Below are 17,971 nucleotides of genomic sequence, written 5' to 3'. Positions count from 1 at the left end.
CAAAATTTCAACATTCTACGGCTAATCGTTTTTGAGTTATGCAAGATACATACATACATACATATGCTTGTACAGACATTGCTGAAACCAGTCAAAATGGATTCAGGGACGGTCAAAATGGATATTTCGTTGAAATCTGGAAACCAAAATGTTTTACAATCACAACATTTCCTTTACTTTGTACAAGGAAGTAAAAAGAGTGAAATGATCTTCCACAGATCAGAATTACATATTGAAGGATATCAAATTATATATTGATTAATTAAAAAAAAAGAAATTAAAAATTACAGAATTCTGCTTTCTATTCCACAACTTAATGTATGACTAAAACTAATTGGATAATTTTCTCAAGAAATACTTTCTTGATCATATTGCGTTTAGTAATTAGTCAAAATTTCATCTTAGTGGAAAATTTAACACACATAATGTCCATATCTGGGAGTCAGAAAATTTTCAAGAATCTTACAATGTGAAGGGTTCCATAAAGTATCTTGTGTATGTGGCTCCACTACCTACTGATCTACCACAGGTATATGAGGTCTCAGGCCTCACATGTGACACAGATTTGAAGCAGATGTTGTTTCTATTATTCTAGGAATGCTAATAAAGTGTGGGATTAACTCTCCTATCAGTTGGATGTGTGCTGCAATGTGAGTTGCTCATATTGAACACTAGTAGCGAAAAAATTTTGAGTTACTCTTTCATTTTATTTTTGAGTCATTACTGTAAGTCAAAGTTAAGAAGTGTTAAATAATTTTAAAACAGAGATGTTCTTTTTACTTCCTTGTATTAAGTAAAGGAAGTATTGTGATTGTAAAAAAATTTTGTTTTCAGATTTCAACAGAAATATTCATTTTGACCATTCCAGAATCCATTTTGATTAGTTTCGGTGTGACATAAGTACATATGTATGTATTTTGCATACCTCAAAAGTGATCAACATACTACAGCTAATCATTTTGATCCAAAAAATTTGGATTTTGGACTTTTTCTTAACTGCAGTAATAAGCCCTCATTGAGAGCTTCTCAATGATATATCATAAGTTGTATTTATTTTCACTGATTCCAGAGTTAAAGCTAAATAAAATTTAATTAATGAAATATTTGGATCTTACAAGGGAAGGCACATCGGTTTGAATCAGACTTCATCTCCTTTTTTTTATTTATTTTGTAACTTTTTTTTAGTTTAAATATATTGATTTAATTATTAACCCATGATTGTAAAAAAAATTTCCAATAAATAATATTTAATAATAATAAAAAAAAACTATGAAAAAATCAGAAGTTATAAGTGAGATAAAATTTTATGTACTTTTAAAAAATATGTGTATGCAATTTAATAGGCATTATTACATACGTGAATATGTGATAGATTTGGTGAAACATCTGATTATTTAATATTAATTGAAAATTATAATTTAGAATCGTATTATTTATGAATTTTCAAGTTCAATTTTATTTAATTATTCAACAATTTCTGTCTAATTTTATCTACATTAAAGTTAACTTTAAGAGTGACTGAAAACTAGACCCTCACAAGAACAACATATTCACTGAGACAAACATGCCTGATCTTTAATAAATTGCAAAAAATTCTTATCTTTTAGTTCATGACTCCTCTGATATTGTCAGATAATATTCTTCCTAAGTCGAAGTTGATCATCATTTCATTTATTTGTTTTTTGTTGCCAATCACTTAATCGCTCTTTGTTTTGATATAACTCATCTGATATTAATTTGTGTACATAATCTCTAGTTTTCAAATTTTCTCGCTTTATATTCATCAACCTCTGTTTTAAAATTTTCTTCCTCTTTATATTTATCATTTTCTCTTAATTTTTTTATTATTCCCTTGTTCTTAACATTTTCCTCCCCTTTCATCTTATTGTCGTTTTTTTGAGATATATTACTTCAACTTATCTTTCTTTTTTCTATATGATTGTTTCTTTTTCATTTTTGATTATTTACCAAATAATCCAATAATAGAAACTGAATAATTTACACTGTAAGGTCAAAATTAACATTTGTAACCAGTATACAAGAGTTCATTCACTAAATGGAATAGTTTAATTTTTATTAACTTTATTTATAAGACACACCAGAAATCTAAAACTTTTGTTAATCAGTGACTCATGAAGATACAAATAATAATATTAGTAATAAAGGAACTTTTACTTTATCCTAATATTTCAAGTAAGATTGTTGAATTAATAATTATATAAATATTTGATGTTAATAAAAACTAATATTTCAGCAGTTGTGTTACTGTCCACTTTATTAAAAATTGGAGGATCTTATCTCACTTTCAAATGAAATAAGTTTAAATGAAGTGCAGCAAAACATGTGTATATGTAATTTAATAGGCTTACAAGGAAGTCATGTAGTGTCCACATCAGATTTTTTGTACAAATACCATCTAAAAGGAAACGGGAGCTACCAGGAGAGCAAAAGTCTACTGAAGAGACTGGAGGCAGAGATGATTCAAGGATCAGGATCTGCCTCAGAATAACCATATGATGATGATGAAATGAAATGAAGTAAATATTATATCGTATCTTATGAGAAAATGTACAGAACACAGATCATAAATCCTTTTCTATCATGACGAAAATATTTTTTGAGAAAAAAGTATGTAAAAAATTACATTCAGCAATGCTTGATTGTATTTCTGCTTAAAAATTTGTTTCTGTGTCAGCTCAGTTACATCCAAAAAAAATAGTTTGATGTAAAAAAATGAAAAAAAGTTTTTTACTATGTTAAACGTAATCGTTTTTCAAATACATTAAAAAATGCTACAATTATAAGCTTTTAAAATACTGATTAAAACTATTAAAAATTCTAAAAAAATCTCACAAAATATGAAGATTGTTCATCAAAAGGATCTTTTAGAGTTAATTATGCATGCTCTTTTTGGTGACATTTTTTTTGGAATTTTCCATTTCCATTAAAGGAAAATGTGTATTATTAACTATAAAAGAGGCTTTAGAAAGAAGAATTTCCATGTACTTTGAAGTGTTTAATTTTTTATAATTTTGGTATTATCATATAAGATGAAAAATATTTACACTTTATGAAAGACAGTGGAATATCCTAATTGAGCAAGGTAAGTCAACTAGTTTAATCTTGTTTCTCTGCCAGGCTGCTGGTCGATTGGAGTGTTTTACTACTGTATTTAGCGAGTGGCAGGAGTTTAACAGGTGGATTGCGACAAATTATTTGTGAATATACATTTTTGTGGTCATTTAGATCACTGGATTTCATTGTTGCAGGCCATGTGACTATTAATTAGATAATAATACTAATATTTAATACAAAATGTGTCATTACTATATATTTAAAACTAATAAATGAAATTAAATTACATTGAAAATTTCAACTCGAAAATATCTAAAATTCAAAATTTATTCTAATTCCCGGGCGTACTGTATTAAGTTGTACGGAAATATAATTCCTTAACTCGAACAAAAATCCTATAAGTCGAAGTAAAAAACTTGATTAGTTTATTACAAAATATAAAAAAACCGAGTTTAACATTAGTTTTCAGTTCAGAAACATGAAACAAGCATGATTCACTTCCGTTACTACGGAGTAACAAAAAAGGAAAAATCATCATAAGTAGAGTAGGGAAGCGAAATCTTATACATCAGGCGTCAGTATTCATCGGAACTCGTTTGTCATTAGAAGACACTTTTATAAAGGGCATTGACCGACACGGTCAAATATATCTTTATAACCGTCTCAGCTTGTAGCATAGTTTTCGTATGTCTTATTCTGTTTTAGAGAGGTTTAAAAACAACAATCAAAATTTACCTATCAGTGGACCAAATTTACATGAAAAAGCCGAGTACTTTGCGAGACAGTTCAATTATACGGACTTCAAAGCTAGTGTTGGTTGGCTTAATAAGTTTAGATAGGCATAGAAAAATTCTTAAAAATGTTCGTGGTGAAAGTGCCAGTTTAAATGAAGAAGTTTGTAACACGTCGATAAACAGTGCGCTAAAAGAAATTATGAGCATATACAACGAATCGAACATTTTTAACGCTGGCGAAACTGGACTGTTTTACAAATGTTTACCTGACAAACTTTAAGTTTTAAAGGTGATAAATGCCATGGTTAGAAACAAAATAAAGACGCGTTACAGTTCTTTTAGGTGCGAACAAGTTGGGGACAGGAAAGCTGAAATCTCTACATTGGTAAACCAAAAAATCCCCGTTGTTTCGCTAACGTTAAATCTTTGTCTATTCGTTACGAAGCCAATAGAAAAGCGTAGTTACTAGTAAAATCTTCGAAAAGTGCTTATTCAAATCAGATCATTATTATCATTCGAAAAATAGAAAGATTGTTCTATTTATTGCCAACTGCCCCGCACATTCAAAATCGTTTCCTCAGGAATTGTTAACGATAAAATGCGTTTTTTCCACCAAATGTTACCTCCAAACTCCAATCAATGGATTAAGGCATTATACAAAATTTTAAGCAAATTTATAATATTTATTAGCCTACATTTTATTTAGTATCTTCCGCGGTAATGAATACTCTTCAGGTAAGTTAAATTTAACTTACTAACTACATACATACGTACTAACCAGAAGTATACATTGTATACTGTATTTATAATGATGAATCATGTCGTGTAATAATATTGCTGTGAGGTAATAAGAATGGATATAGAAAAAATGCAATATTTTCTTAAATAGTGCTATACATTTTACGTGAGTGAATTTACAGTTGTAGTAATTTCGTAATATGTATGTTTCTCTAACTCGAATTTCCCGTAAGTTGATTTTTTTTTTTATTCCTTCGAATATTTGAGTTATAGGAATTCCACTCTATTTATATACATTGGTACATTAAACTGATATATTTAATTAAATTAATTAACCACTGAAATAACTTTATTTACTGCCATATTACTCTAGCAACAACAGGCATACACCCAATGAAAGATGAGTTGAGTTACTTAATGATAGATGGATTTTGTAGCATATGAAATGTGTGAATCTGGCTGCGGTTTGAATCTAGGACCTTCTGGATAAATGGCAACAACGCTACTACTCAGCTTGGAGTACCGCAGAATCAATTCTGTAGATGATGCAAATATAATAAATTAGAAACAACAATGCATTCTGCTGAATTTAGCCACTGAAATTTTACTTTCTCAAATCGGTGGTGGTTGATTTTATAAGTATGTATTTCTTTTATAAGAAATTTAAAATCTGAAATAACAGCTCATAAAATAATAAAATTCATTCATTCATTTTTTAAAAACTTTAAAAAAATCAAAGATGGTGGGTGAAAAAATGTCTTAATTTTTAATTATTGAAAGATTGAAGAAGACTGATAAATAAAGGCTAAACAAAGTTTGCTGTGAGTCACAGTTTTGGATAATGTACTCATATTATGTTTTGTCTTGTAGCATGTAGTTGTAATAAATGTTGACCTATGATTGATTTGTTCTTGGTTTACACAATCCATATTTAAAGTAAATGTGATTCACAAAGGTTTTGAGTAAGTATGTCAAAAGGAAGCAAAATACACTTAAATATAAGTTTGGAGGAATAAATTCTGTTGCATACTATTGTAGAATAGAATAAAGTTTTAATATTGACAAAAATATATGTATTTTTAATGCTGATGATAATGCAATTATTATCACTAAGTTAAAAGAATCCTGCTTTCTTGTTTGCTTAGGGGATACATAAGCATACCTCCCTACTGTAAGCCAGTATCAATTAATATTATTTATATAACAATATATTACTTAAATACAGGATGTATTTAAGATATTATTAAAATAATATATTAGATTTATTAACATTATACAACTAATATTTTATTTTTATTATAGCTTTAGTAACTAGATAAATTATTAATACATAAATAAATCTAAATAAGTCTTTACCTTCTGAATACATCCAACAAATGATGTTCTAACACGCACTTTAGGTGAAACCATGTCAAAATTTGGAACACCACCTATGTATAGATTAAGTGGAAGAGATAACTGTGTGAAAGCACCAGGTGCAAGAATTTGATTTGGAGGATGTCTATCTACTTGAAGAACAGCTAATCGACCACTCCGAGATAATCGCAGTTCATGCCAATCACCCATAGTCACTGGTTCACTACTTCTGCAATTATAAGTTTAAATAAATAACGATATTATTCTAAATTTTACAACTTATAATAATTTTATGTTAAGTTTTTGAAACTAATCATTACATAGTTTATTTATTTTTATTAGTATTTATAGTTATGTACATCATAGTTTTAAAAGCCTGAAAAAACCAAAAGACAGAAAGATCCTTTCTGTACTATTCATTTAAAATATTTTATCATTAAAATGACATAAAATGGAATTTGAATTACTTGTAAGTTTACAGTAATATTTCTATTCATATTCCAAAGATAAATAAAAAAATACAGAATCACTGTTTTTGTATAAATTCAATGTAAATTCTGAGGTGGTGACTTCATATACCAGTAAAACAATTAAACCAGCCTATTCTAGAAATGGATAACATTTTTGAAGTAAGGTTTCATTTTCTAAAATTTTAGGTATAATCCTAGAAACATGGGTGAAGGCTATTCCAAAATAAACTTTTAACTGGTTCTTAAAAAAAAAAACCAGTTGCCATAGCAACATGGTATTACGTGTCTGATATTACATAATATCAGTAGTCATTAACAGTTTTGTTACATGTGAATCTATAATTCATTCTATTCTGTAATGGTAAAGAAGTGATCAGTGAAACATGGAACCTGATGTAGTCTCTCCCACCAGCAGTGAAATTAATGACATTTTTAATTTTTTCATGTAGAAGTACATTGATGATTCTGAGAGTACTTAACAATTGTGTCATATTTAAATGAGAGAGAATTCTGTAAGATTGGTGCCAAAACTTCAGATGGACATTGCAGTGTTTTAAGACCAATAAAATTATGGAACCTTATAAGGCTAGTGCTTTATTATGAAAGATTGAAGAAATTTCAGAGGGTATCCCAAAACATACCACAGTGGTGTTTATAAAAAGTTATTTTTCTTTTGCATGACAATGTGCAGCTCTGTTCTACATTGTAAAATGGTTACTTATACTGTTATATACATGCAAAGAATTTTACTGTTATACATGGAAGAATTTTTCTGTTCCCCATAAAAGCATTCTTCATCAAGATGAAAGCCCACCTAGTAACCCAGTGCTATAAAATCAATGAGATGCTTTACTTTTAAAATCATAACTAATTATTTATTACCTAACTTAAATAACATATATATATAAATCTGTGTTTTCAGTAAAAAAAAAAAGAACGTTACCAGAATTTGGATATAATATCAGTTTTATTCACACAAGTAATTGTAAATATCTGCTTTTTACTGATAATAATATCAATTATGAAATAAAAATTGCCTAAAGCTTTTTAAAGTTAATTTCATTTATATTAAATCAATGGGCAAGTATTATCTACATTGGATCAATTGCTCTTTTGTAATAAATAACAAGGTACCTCAACCTGAAATCAGTGCTTTGTGAAGTTGTGAATCATAAATCACCAATCGCAATAAAAGTGGGTAGAACTGTATCAAAGTGCTACATAATGTGTCTGATAATGTAAAATGAAATAAGAATAAATGATTTTGGTTATAATATCAGACTGAGTAAAACAAACAAACAAACAAAGTACTCTGTAGGAAATATTGCATGCAATTCATTGTACTAGATGTGATGTTACAAATTAAGTTAACAAATATTAAATGCAAGTTAGATACTTATAATTAGTAAATAAATTAAATGCTATTTTGCAATTATTGTGTTATACGACTGAAATTGTAATAATCTAATGAGTCTGCTGATATACTGAACATTCCATTTCAATATGACTAATTAGAAAATTAATTTTGTAGTTGATATATAATGTCAAATTATTCTATTGCTGCAACTGAATTTTCTTTAGTATGCGGAAGTACGGCATAGGAGTGCAAAACTCTACCCTAATTAAAATATTAAACTCATTTGCTGCTGTCATATTACTAATAAAATCATGATAATTTATTGCTTATACTCATGGCTTATTCTAATTAGTTAGAAGTTTACTAGATCAAGCCCTAAACATTCTTTAGACATTTATAAATTCAAAATATTATGGTGATAAATGACCTGTGAATCTTTACATTGAAGATGTAAATTTCAAAGCTAATATTCCAGCTGAAAATTCATGTTTCTTCTTAATCAAAGATCTACCAGCTGCCAGATTTCCAGTTTACATTTTAATCATCTACAAATGTCTAATAGGAAGGGATAATACTGTTTCCTGTTCCTTTAATAACACAACTGACTATGTTTAATACATTTCAGTTTAGAAATTACCTTAAAGAAAATACCAGTATTTTAATAAAACAGATTGTTTCTAAGTTTGTAGTTATTACTCTTAAAAACAGGAGCAAGTTAGTACAGATGTTTGGTATCAATATGCTCTGTTAACATCAACAAAAATGGGGTTTAAGAATTTTTTTGTTTGTTTAATGTTATATTTTGGCAGACATATAAGTAATATTTTCTTAATTTTAATAAAATGTTAAATTATTTCTGACAGATGTTTTTATTATTTTCTTACATTTAGATTTTTAAGTGTATAAAAATTCCTTTTTTTTATTAACATTTGTAATCTCAATTTCAACCAATTTGCATTGGTGGGATTGACTGTAGGCAATAAAAAATAACGAGGGAAATAAAAAACCAATTTCAGGAAATAAAAAAAAAGAGATTAGAAATTCTATAAAATAGTTAATACCACTTGGTACTGTTATCTTCTGAATTTTTAATTATTACTATTATCTGGTAATCCACACTCTTAAGTTAAATGAAAAAAAATTATGATAAGATTTTAATACACACAAGGTGTATTTATTAAATAAAGTTATTGTGTTTCTACCTCTTAAAGAAAGTAGTGAGAGCTGATTGTGAACTTTTTGGCAGAGACCTTGGACATGTCTGAATCTATATGACAAACATACAGACACTTTTGGGTGTTCAGTTAATTATGAGTCATCATGTAGTACAGTAGTATTTTCTGAGTGTAGCAGAATAATATTAAGTTTAGAAGTTGAATAACTGGGAGATGGCTAAAAAAATAATGTAGCCAATGGGGTCGAAGCGCAGAACTGTGCAGGGCCAGGGAATAGCCCTTTTGCTGAGGTTGTCTTGGCCCAGTCACACGCAAGAGTGACTGGGTCAGGATGCTCTGATGAAGCATTAAGGACCCTCGAGGTTTGAGGGGTGGGCACATGAGGGTAGGGGGGTATGCATGGGGGTATACTCAGACTCCGACTAAGAGTAGGGACAGGGAGGGTAGCCCTCCTGGGGAGAGGCATTACAGCATCCAGAAGCGAAGGGTGTGTTGCTTCAGAGAACCAGGAGGGACCCCGTTGGGAAGGTCTAATGGGTGGACAATGCTGACGGGTGGTGTCTAGACATCACTGCATCACATAAGGTCAACCAAGGCAATGTCTTCTAGGTGGTTACCGGTTGACCTTGTGAGGTTAAAAAAAAGGTTTAGAAATTGAATAATTTGAAATTTTTGGTAAAACTGAATGAAACACCAATGAAAAATTTTCAAATGTTTATTGGAGGTTATGGTGAAAACTGTGTCTTGGGCATGTGTATTTGTGTGGTACAAAAGTTTCAGTGAAGGACATCAGAACATGGAGACAAAGAATGTCCTGGATGATCTCCCACTTCAAAAACTGAAAGAAATGTAGAAAAAATTAGCCAGATGGTAGGTAAAAAATTAGCTAGTGTTAGATGAAGCCATGAATGTCAACAAATACACTATGTGGAAAATTTTGATGAGGATCTCAACATGAAAAACGCTTTTGGCAAGATGGTCCCAAGGTTTCTCACAAAAGAAGAAAAGATTGCTGAAAGGATGTATGTGCTATCATGCTAAAGCAACTTGATGCTGATTTAAATTATTTAAAAAAAATCACATTCTTGACAAAAGCTGGAACATCCAGTATGATTCTGAGACAAAACAATTATCAGTGAATGGGCTCATTGTGTTTTTTGATGTCAAGGACATATTTTTGGAAGAATGGATTCCATTTGGCACAATGGTGAATCACCATTATTATAAAGGAGTTTTGAAAAAGCTGAAAGAATCAGAAAAAATTAAAAAAGTGAAAAAAATGTTTCATTCTTCATCAGGACAGTATGTTTGCTCAAGCAGCATTTTATGTGAAGCAGTTTTTGACCAAAAAAACATTACTTCATTGGAAGATCCACTATATTTACCAGATTTGGTACCATGAAACTCTTTTGTTTTTCCTATGAATCTTTGTTTAAAGGAACACATTTTAAATCAGTTGATGCAGTAAAGAACAAATCAGAAGATGTGCTAAAGCAGCTGACAGAATCTCATTTGCTGCATGCCTTCAACTAGTGGAAAACAAAATTACATCAACTGTCAGTAAATAAATAAACGAAGCTGAGCTACTGTATCAGTCTTATTATTTAATTGATATATATATATATATATCTCACCCCCCACTCTATCACTACACACACACACACACACACACACACACACACACACACACACACACACACACACACACACACACACACACACACACACACACACACACACATACACATGCATACACACATACACACATAGACACAGACACACAGACACAGACACACAGACACAGACACACAGACACACAGACACAGACACAGACACACACACAGACACACACACACACACACACAGACACACATACAGACACACACACACACACACACACATACACATGCATACACATGCATACACACACACACACAGACACACACACACACACACAGAGAGACACACACACACAGACACACACACACAGAGACACACATACACAGACACACACACACAGACACACAGACACAGACACACAGACACACAGACACACAGACACAGACACACAGACACAGACACGCAGACACAGTCACACAGACACAGACACACAGACACAGACACACAGACACAGACACACAGACACAAACACTCAGACACAGACACACAGACACAGACACACAGACACAGACACACAAACACAGACACACAGACACAGACACACAGACACAGACACAGACACAGACACACACACAGAGACACACACACAGACACAGACACACAGACACAAACACACAGACACAGACACACAGACACACACACACAGACACACACACACAGACACAGACACAGACACACAGACACAGACACAGACACACAGACACAGACACACACACAGAGACACACACACAGACACACACACACACAGACACACACAGAGACACACATGCACAGACACACACACAGACACAGACACACGGACACGGACACGGACATGCACACGCACACACACACTCTCACACACACACACACTCTCACACACACACACACACACACATACACACACACACACACACACACACACAAATATATACATATACTTCGGTAACAAACAATCATCCTTTCATATTGCATTTATATGATAATAAGCAATACACTGATTACATTCCACAAGAGGTAAGTAATTGTTAGTATTGTGTATCACACTATTTAACATTAGTGTTGTTCATACTTAACAAATTATAATATACATAAACGTAAACAGAAGCACAGGGAGTGGTTAATTTAAATTTGTAATGAAATTTAACTTAATTTTATTTTTTATTTTACATGGTAATTGAAAGGCCAAAACCAAATTCACCATGAATTTAATTTAAATCATTCTTAGAGATAACATTGTACAGTTAACAATCATTCATGAGTTGTAATTTTTGAATTCAAATTCTTTGTAACTTATGACATACAAGGACGACTGCTTCAACCATTTAATAAATCATAACTTTTAGTTCTTTAATGTTATGAGGACAAATACAGAGTATATTCTGTTTTTAAATCATCAAAAGAAATTACATACGCTCATTTAGTATGTGTAATGATTTTGCTGGCCAAAGCAGTTCTTGTGAAGCAGTAATCAATATTCTTTTATTATGAATTGTAGTGTCCTATTCTACTGAAACCATGTGTATCATTATGGAGAAAAGTTTGAATCGTGCATAGTGTTTTGAAGTTTACCTATGGCCAAGATTATATGTTTAGAAAAATACGGCTCTTAATTCCTTTTGACAATCTGCACACTACACGTCCTTTTTTCATTGGATAATAATTGTTGATGTAAAATACAAGGAATTTCTACAACCAAATAGCCAAAATTCTGTTTGCTAGTTGAATAATTAAGATGAAAATGGTCTCATCAAATGTCCAAAAATCTTTTAGAAAGTTTTTTGTATTATATTTTGCTAAAAACTGTTCAACAAAAATAAAACACGTGTTTTCAATTCCTAGACCATCTGAATCTGGTAAAGATGAAAATTTAAATTTATTTCACTTAAGGTCAAGAAGATTCTACTCAAAGTAGGTTGAGAAAAGTCTAATCACACAATTAGTGACATGTTACTGAGCAAAAAGCTCTAGATTATGTAAAAATGTATGATGTAAAAATGCCAACAGATTTGGCATTATGACATTTTTTTATTTGATTCTTCTTACTCTATAGTGAACTCTTTAAAATAATCAACATATGTCTTTATAGCAAAATCAGATCATTACACTTAATTAAAAGTGACAATAAAATTCTTGTTCTTGTCTCACAACCATACAATCATTGTTTTTATAAAATTCTCATAGCAAAATATAAAATAGTACTTCAAAAGAGTTTAGTTCAGAAAATTGGACTGGGTTGAGTTAAGGAATCTATTATTGGAACCACAGGTATTTGAAGGACCTTAGCTTAAATTCAATTCAATTCAATGTTAACTTTTGCTTACGAAAAAACAAATTTTTATTTGCTGTTAAGTTAATATTCTCATTCTGTAAGCAGGAAAAAATTATACTGAATTTGAATTTAACATAAAAGTTTACCTTAATGTAGCTGCTCCAGTTCCAAGGTCAAAGGTAAATTCTAAGTGTCCTTCATTCATGTAAACTGCAATAAAGTCACCCATTCCATCAGAACGATGACCATTGTAAAGAATTACTCCATCTTGATTGGTAGGTTTTAAAACAATTATAAGATCAAGCCATGATAATGCAGAACCAGCAAGACCTGGGTATCTTAAATAACTTGAACCATTAAAAGATGGTACCTGAAAAATAATTAAAAAAAAAAAAACAAAAAAATTAAAAGAAGCTTTATTTAAAATTGTACTTTTAAGCTTTACAACAAATTATCTAAAACAAATAGCAAATATAATGATGAAAGATTGTTTTTATCAAACTAAATATTGCAACTTTCATTAGCAGTATCTTATTATTTTATCCAATCATTAAAGATAAATCTCATGCTTTCTTTGTTTCTAGTGTTTTGATAAACTTGTAGTTGATGTAGTAATGGGATCGGTGAATAATTCTTGCTATAATAGCAAAAACTGCCCCTATTGATAATACATAATGAAAATGAGCCACAACGAACGATTTTTGGTTTTATTTCATATCTCTTAAGCATTCAATTTTATTTTAGTATTTGTTAGTTGCTTCTAAATAAATTTTTCAATACTAAAACTAATAAAATGCTACCTTCTCTATCATAAGTCAAAAAAGACTAAAATCTGGCTCTACTCACAATCAAGTACATACTTGATTGTACATACTTATAGATTACTTTGATGGTTTAAAATATTGCGTTAATATACTAAAACACTGATCAAAAAAGTTAGAAAAAAGTTTTGTTTAAAAGCGAAATGTTAATTCTTTTCAATAAAACTATTATGTGTAAGTAGTAAAATATTAATTTCATGATTGTTACAGGTGGTAGTATTTTTAGAATTACCCTGATAGTTGGAAGTGCAACTGTTGTATTTGCAACTTATTGTCCTATTTAAATCTTTTATTTACTGGACAGATGGTAGACAATGACATATTGCACCGTGACACAGAAAGTGATGTTATTAATATAAATTATTGTCACTGCTTTTTTATTTACATAGGAGAGAATATCAATCATATATTGAACAATATACGAGGTTAGTAAATAAAGTAATGAGACTGGTTCAAAAAAACTTTTTATTTACAATTTAATTATACATGGACTCCATCACCTTCAAAATAGTTCTCTTGGGAAGCCATGCAACACTTCAAATGGTTTTCCCACTCTTCATAGAAGTATTGGAACTCAGAAACCAGAATATCCTTCAGATGGTTGGTTACATTTTTTAAATTATTCTGCTGTTCCAAAATGGTGTCCTTTGAGGTATTTTTTTAAAGTCGGGAACAGGAAAAAGTCACAGGGACTTAAGTCAGGTGAATAAAGTTGAGGAACTACAGGAATGTTTTTTTTGCCAAAAACTCATTAATTGAGAGTGCAGTGTGACAGGTACATTGTCATGATGCAGCATCATGAATCAAATCAAAATAATGCTAATTTGTTTCTTTGATAGCAATGGCATTGTCCATAAGGAGTTTTTGCCTACAGGACAGACTGTAAATCAATATGTTTACTGAGAAATTATTGAAGACTGCAAAAAAGAGTTGCTTGCATTGCCCGATTGTGTTTATTGACTTTAAGTCAGCATTCGACTGCATCCAGTGGCCTGCTCTGTGGAATGCACTGAAAGCCGAATATGTACCCCAGGAAACATTCACCTATTCCAAGCATCATACAATGGGTCATCCAGCTGTGTTCGAATCCGAAACGAATTATCCGATGCATTTTCCATTCAAAAAGCAGTTCACCAGGGGAATGTCATCTCTACACTGCTGTCCAATATTGTAATTGATGCTATAATGAGAAGAGCATTTGCAGGAAGGCATGGAGTGCAATATGATAAGGATCACTATCTAACTGACCTGTTGTTTATAGATGACAGCACCATATTTGCTAACAGTAATGCCGATGCCATAGATATTTTGTATGATAACTCTAGTACAGCAGAGTCCTTCAGACTGATGATCAGTGTTGACAAAACGAAGATACTAACAACTGACAGCTCACAGTTCATTGTTTATCTTGGAGGAGCTCAGATCAAACAAGTCCAAGAATTCAAATATTTCAGATCACTGGTTCAAGAAAAGAAAGTGGCATCTACAGATGAAATCCACCCCAGGATTGGCCAGGCAGCTACAGCTTTTGCCTCACTAAAATAGTGCCTACGGAATTGGGCAAACATTACCATCCAGACAAAATTCTACCTCTTCCACACACTTATCATCCCAATTCTCCGCTATGAATCAGAAACTTGGACCCTCCTCCAAACTTGAACCGGCTAGAGTTTTTCCAAATGTGATGCCTGTGCCAGATCATACAGATCTCACTTTATGACCATATTCGAAATTGAAGTCATCAGATCCAGATGTGGGCTGCAACTAACAGTTGAAGAGCAGATCCAAACGTGTAGGCTGAAATGGTTTGGTCATGTGTGCTGGATGGACCTGCATTGCTTGTTGCACAGACTCCTCTGCAGGCAACGTTCTACTCAGTGGAAAATTCAAAGATCTGCACCAAAGAAAACTTGGAAAAAACAAGTTGAAAATGACCTGAGAAATCAGTGAATTGACTTCGACCAGGCCAGGAACATCGCCATAGATGTAAAGCATGGAAAAGTGTTATGAGCAAAGTTTGGAATCCTATGGCACCTACAGTAACATATTGGTTGCATGGCCAGCTGCCCCCTCCAGTTGCCAGCTAGGGATCAAAGAAGAAGAAGATGTGTGTATATCTCTCAAAGTTTCATCTCTTTTCAATGAAGTTTTGAAATAAAACATTACTCTTTAAATATAAGCTCATGTTTATTTTCTATAATATTTCAATAGAAAAAAAAACATATTTAAGCAATTTACTGGTGTGGAAGAAAATGAAAGTGATCTTAAAATGTCATGCAAAATTAAACTTCAATCTCTCAAACCAGAATGTCTCGTATTACAGGTAAGTCATTCATTCTTTCAGCAATGGGAAAAATAAATTCTTGCAGGTTTGGTTAAAAACGAGGCAACTCTTGTAAGAACATTCATTTGTCAAACAGCACAATTTCAAGGAAAATTAAAGATATGGTCTGTAACATTAAGGACCGACTTATTCAAGCTACTCAGTGTTTGAATTTTGATATCTAAAATGTACCAATTTTAATTTTAAATAATTTTAAATTTAATTTTTAAATAATTTTTTAAAATCAACTACATGTAATATTTAAAGGTGAAAATTGTAAAAAAATTTACCCAGTTTCGAGATGATTTTTGCCTTATGTTAAGCTTCTTCAGAGACTTCTGCTGACGTTTCAAAATTTATCGAAGAGGATTGGTGTGGGGTAGAATACCGATTGAATATATTATTTGAAAGACTGGTGAGAAATGCCACAATTCAAGATTTATTCATGACTGGACTCTTCAGTCTGAAGATTCTCATATTGAAAATTCAGACTGGAATTTATCTTTCTCAAATTGGGCTGGGGGGAATTATTACTATACTGAAAGATTTTGGTAGATTTGTACCTTTCTGGTGCTAAAACTGAATCATTTATTTTAAAATGGGGAGGAGCAAGGACAGATTTCATGTTGTGTTGACTGTTGTTTTATACTAAACAGAAGGGTGGTAAATGGGTATATAATAAAAGTAATTTATGATTACAAATGCAAAAAAAGGATAGCTGATTGATATTAATTGAAATCTGTAATTGGAATTAATTGCAGATTTCCTATCCACTGTTTTAATATATACTAATTGACTTCACACAAGAATTGATATTGATATCTTTTATTTGGATAACATTTTAATTACTTGTATTTCTGCCTAGCAAGTAACAGATTTCAGTATGAATATATTTGATGTTTTATATTACTTTCATTCTTTCCTGAATAAATGACAGATTCTGACAAAATTTATGAATTAAAAGGTTATTATTATTATGTTTTTCTAACTGCAATATTTTTATAATATTAATCCAGAGAATCTGAACGAATTTTTATTTTAAAAAAGTGGGATATAAGTTCTTACAAATGGGATCCCAACTGCAGGATTGTTTTTAATTTATCCATTGTGTACTGTTCTTCCACTTGTAATTATTTATTTTATTTTAATGAGAATCTTTGTGAAACTAAAATTACATTAAAAAGAGACAATTGTTTGTGAACATAGAAAAAAGATTACAAAGAAAAATTACAGGTGTACAACTGTTTTTTTTTTGTCAGCAGAAAAAAATTATGAAACTCAGTGGAGAAAATTGAAGCCAAACTCTAAACTGAAATACATTTATGTAGTAAACAATAAAAAGATTAGAATAAAATAAACCAAAATATGAATAAAAATAAATAATAAGGGAAGACTGAATAAGTGAACAAGTTATGAGACAATTTATGAGTTTTTGGAATAAATTATGCAACTTTTATAATTAATATCTGTGAGTAGCATAATTTCTTATTTGTGAAGTCACAATGCATTTGATGTGTTAAATTTTAAGCCTGCCAACATTGAATGTGTTGTTAATTTGAGCCCGACAACAGTTGGGTGTAAGGAGACAGAACTTGTGAGAAATACAAATTTAATAATTAGTGTTCATAATGATCTATTATATTAACAACTATAATAAAAGTCAAGAATATCCAGGGACTTACATAATGGAAGACAAACAAATTCTGAAAAACATCATTATTACAGTTTGAGGTTGGTGTATCTACTGTGGGAGAATTAACAAGATAAAAGTATATTTGAATCTTAATCCATGTGTAAACTTTAAAAAAAGGTGGAATAGTACAATATTCCATGAAAAAATACACATAGTTCAGTAATGCAAAGATCAAAATAAAAAACAAATTCACATAAATATGGATCTGGAAATGCTCTTTGTTTTCCAGTTACAGTAACAAAAATTTTCCTTAAATTTATTCACCAAACTTATTATATATAATATATATATATATATA

General features: G+C 30.9%; 1 protein-coding gene across 1 annotated transcript in view; it reads right to left on the bottom strand.

Moving 5' to 3' along the window:
• The window catches only part of LOC142322365 (pikachurin-like), a 662,400-nt gene that overhangs the window by 14,427 nt on the left and 630,002 nt on the right, over positions 1-17,971 (bottom strand). The window contains exons 7-8 of the mRNA XM_075361369.1: positions 12,983-13,206; positions 5,904-6,132 (exon numbers count right to left, since the gene is read on the bottom strand). Coding sequence (XP_075217484.1) covers positions 5,904-6,132; positions 12,983-13,206 — 453 coding nt within the window. The remainder of the gene's footprint in view (positions 1-5,903; positions 6,133-12,982; positions 13,207-17,971) is intronic.

Source organism: Lycorma delicatula, chromosome 3 (assembly GCF_047948215.1).
Source record: "Lycorma delicatula isolate Av1 chromosome 3, ASM4794821v1, whole genome shotgun sequence".
NCBI classification, from domain to species: Eukaryota; Metazoa; Arthropoda; class Insecta; order Hemiptera; family Fulgoridae; genus Lycorma; species Lycorma delicatula.
This window is presented reverse-complemented; position numbering and strand designations above follow the sequence as displayed.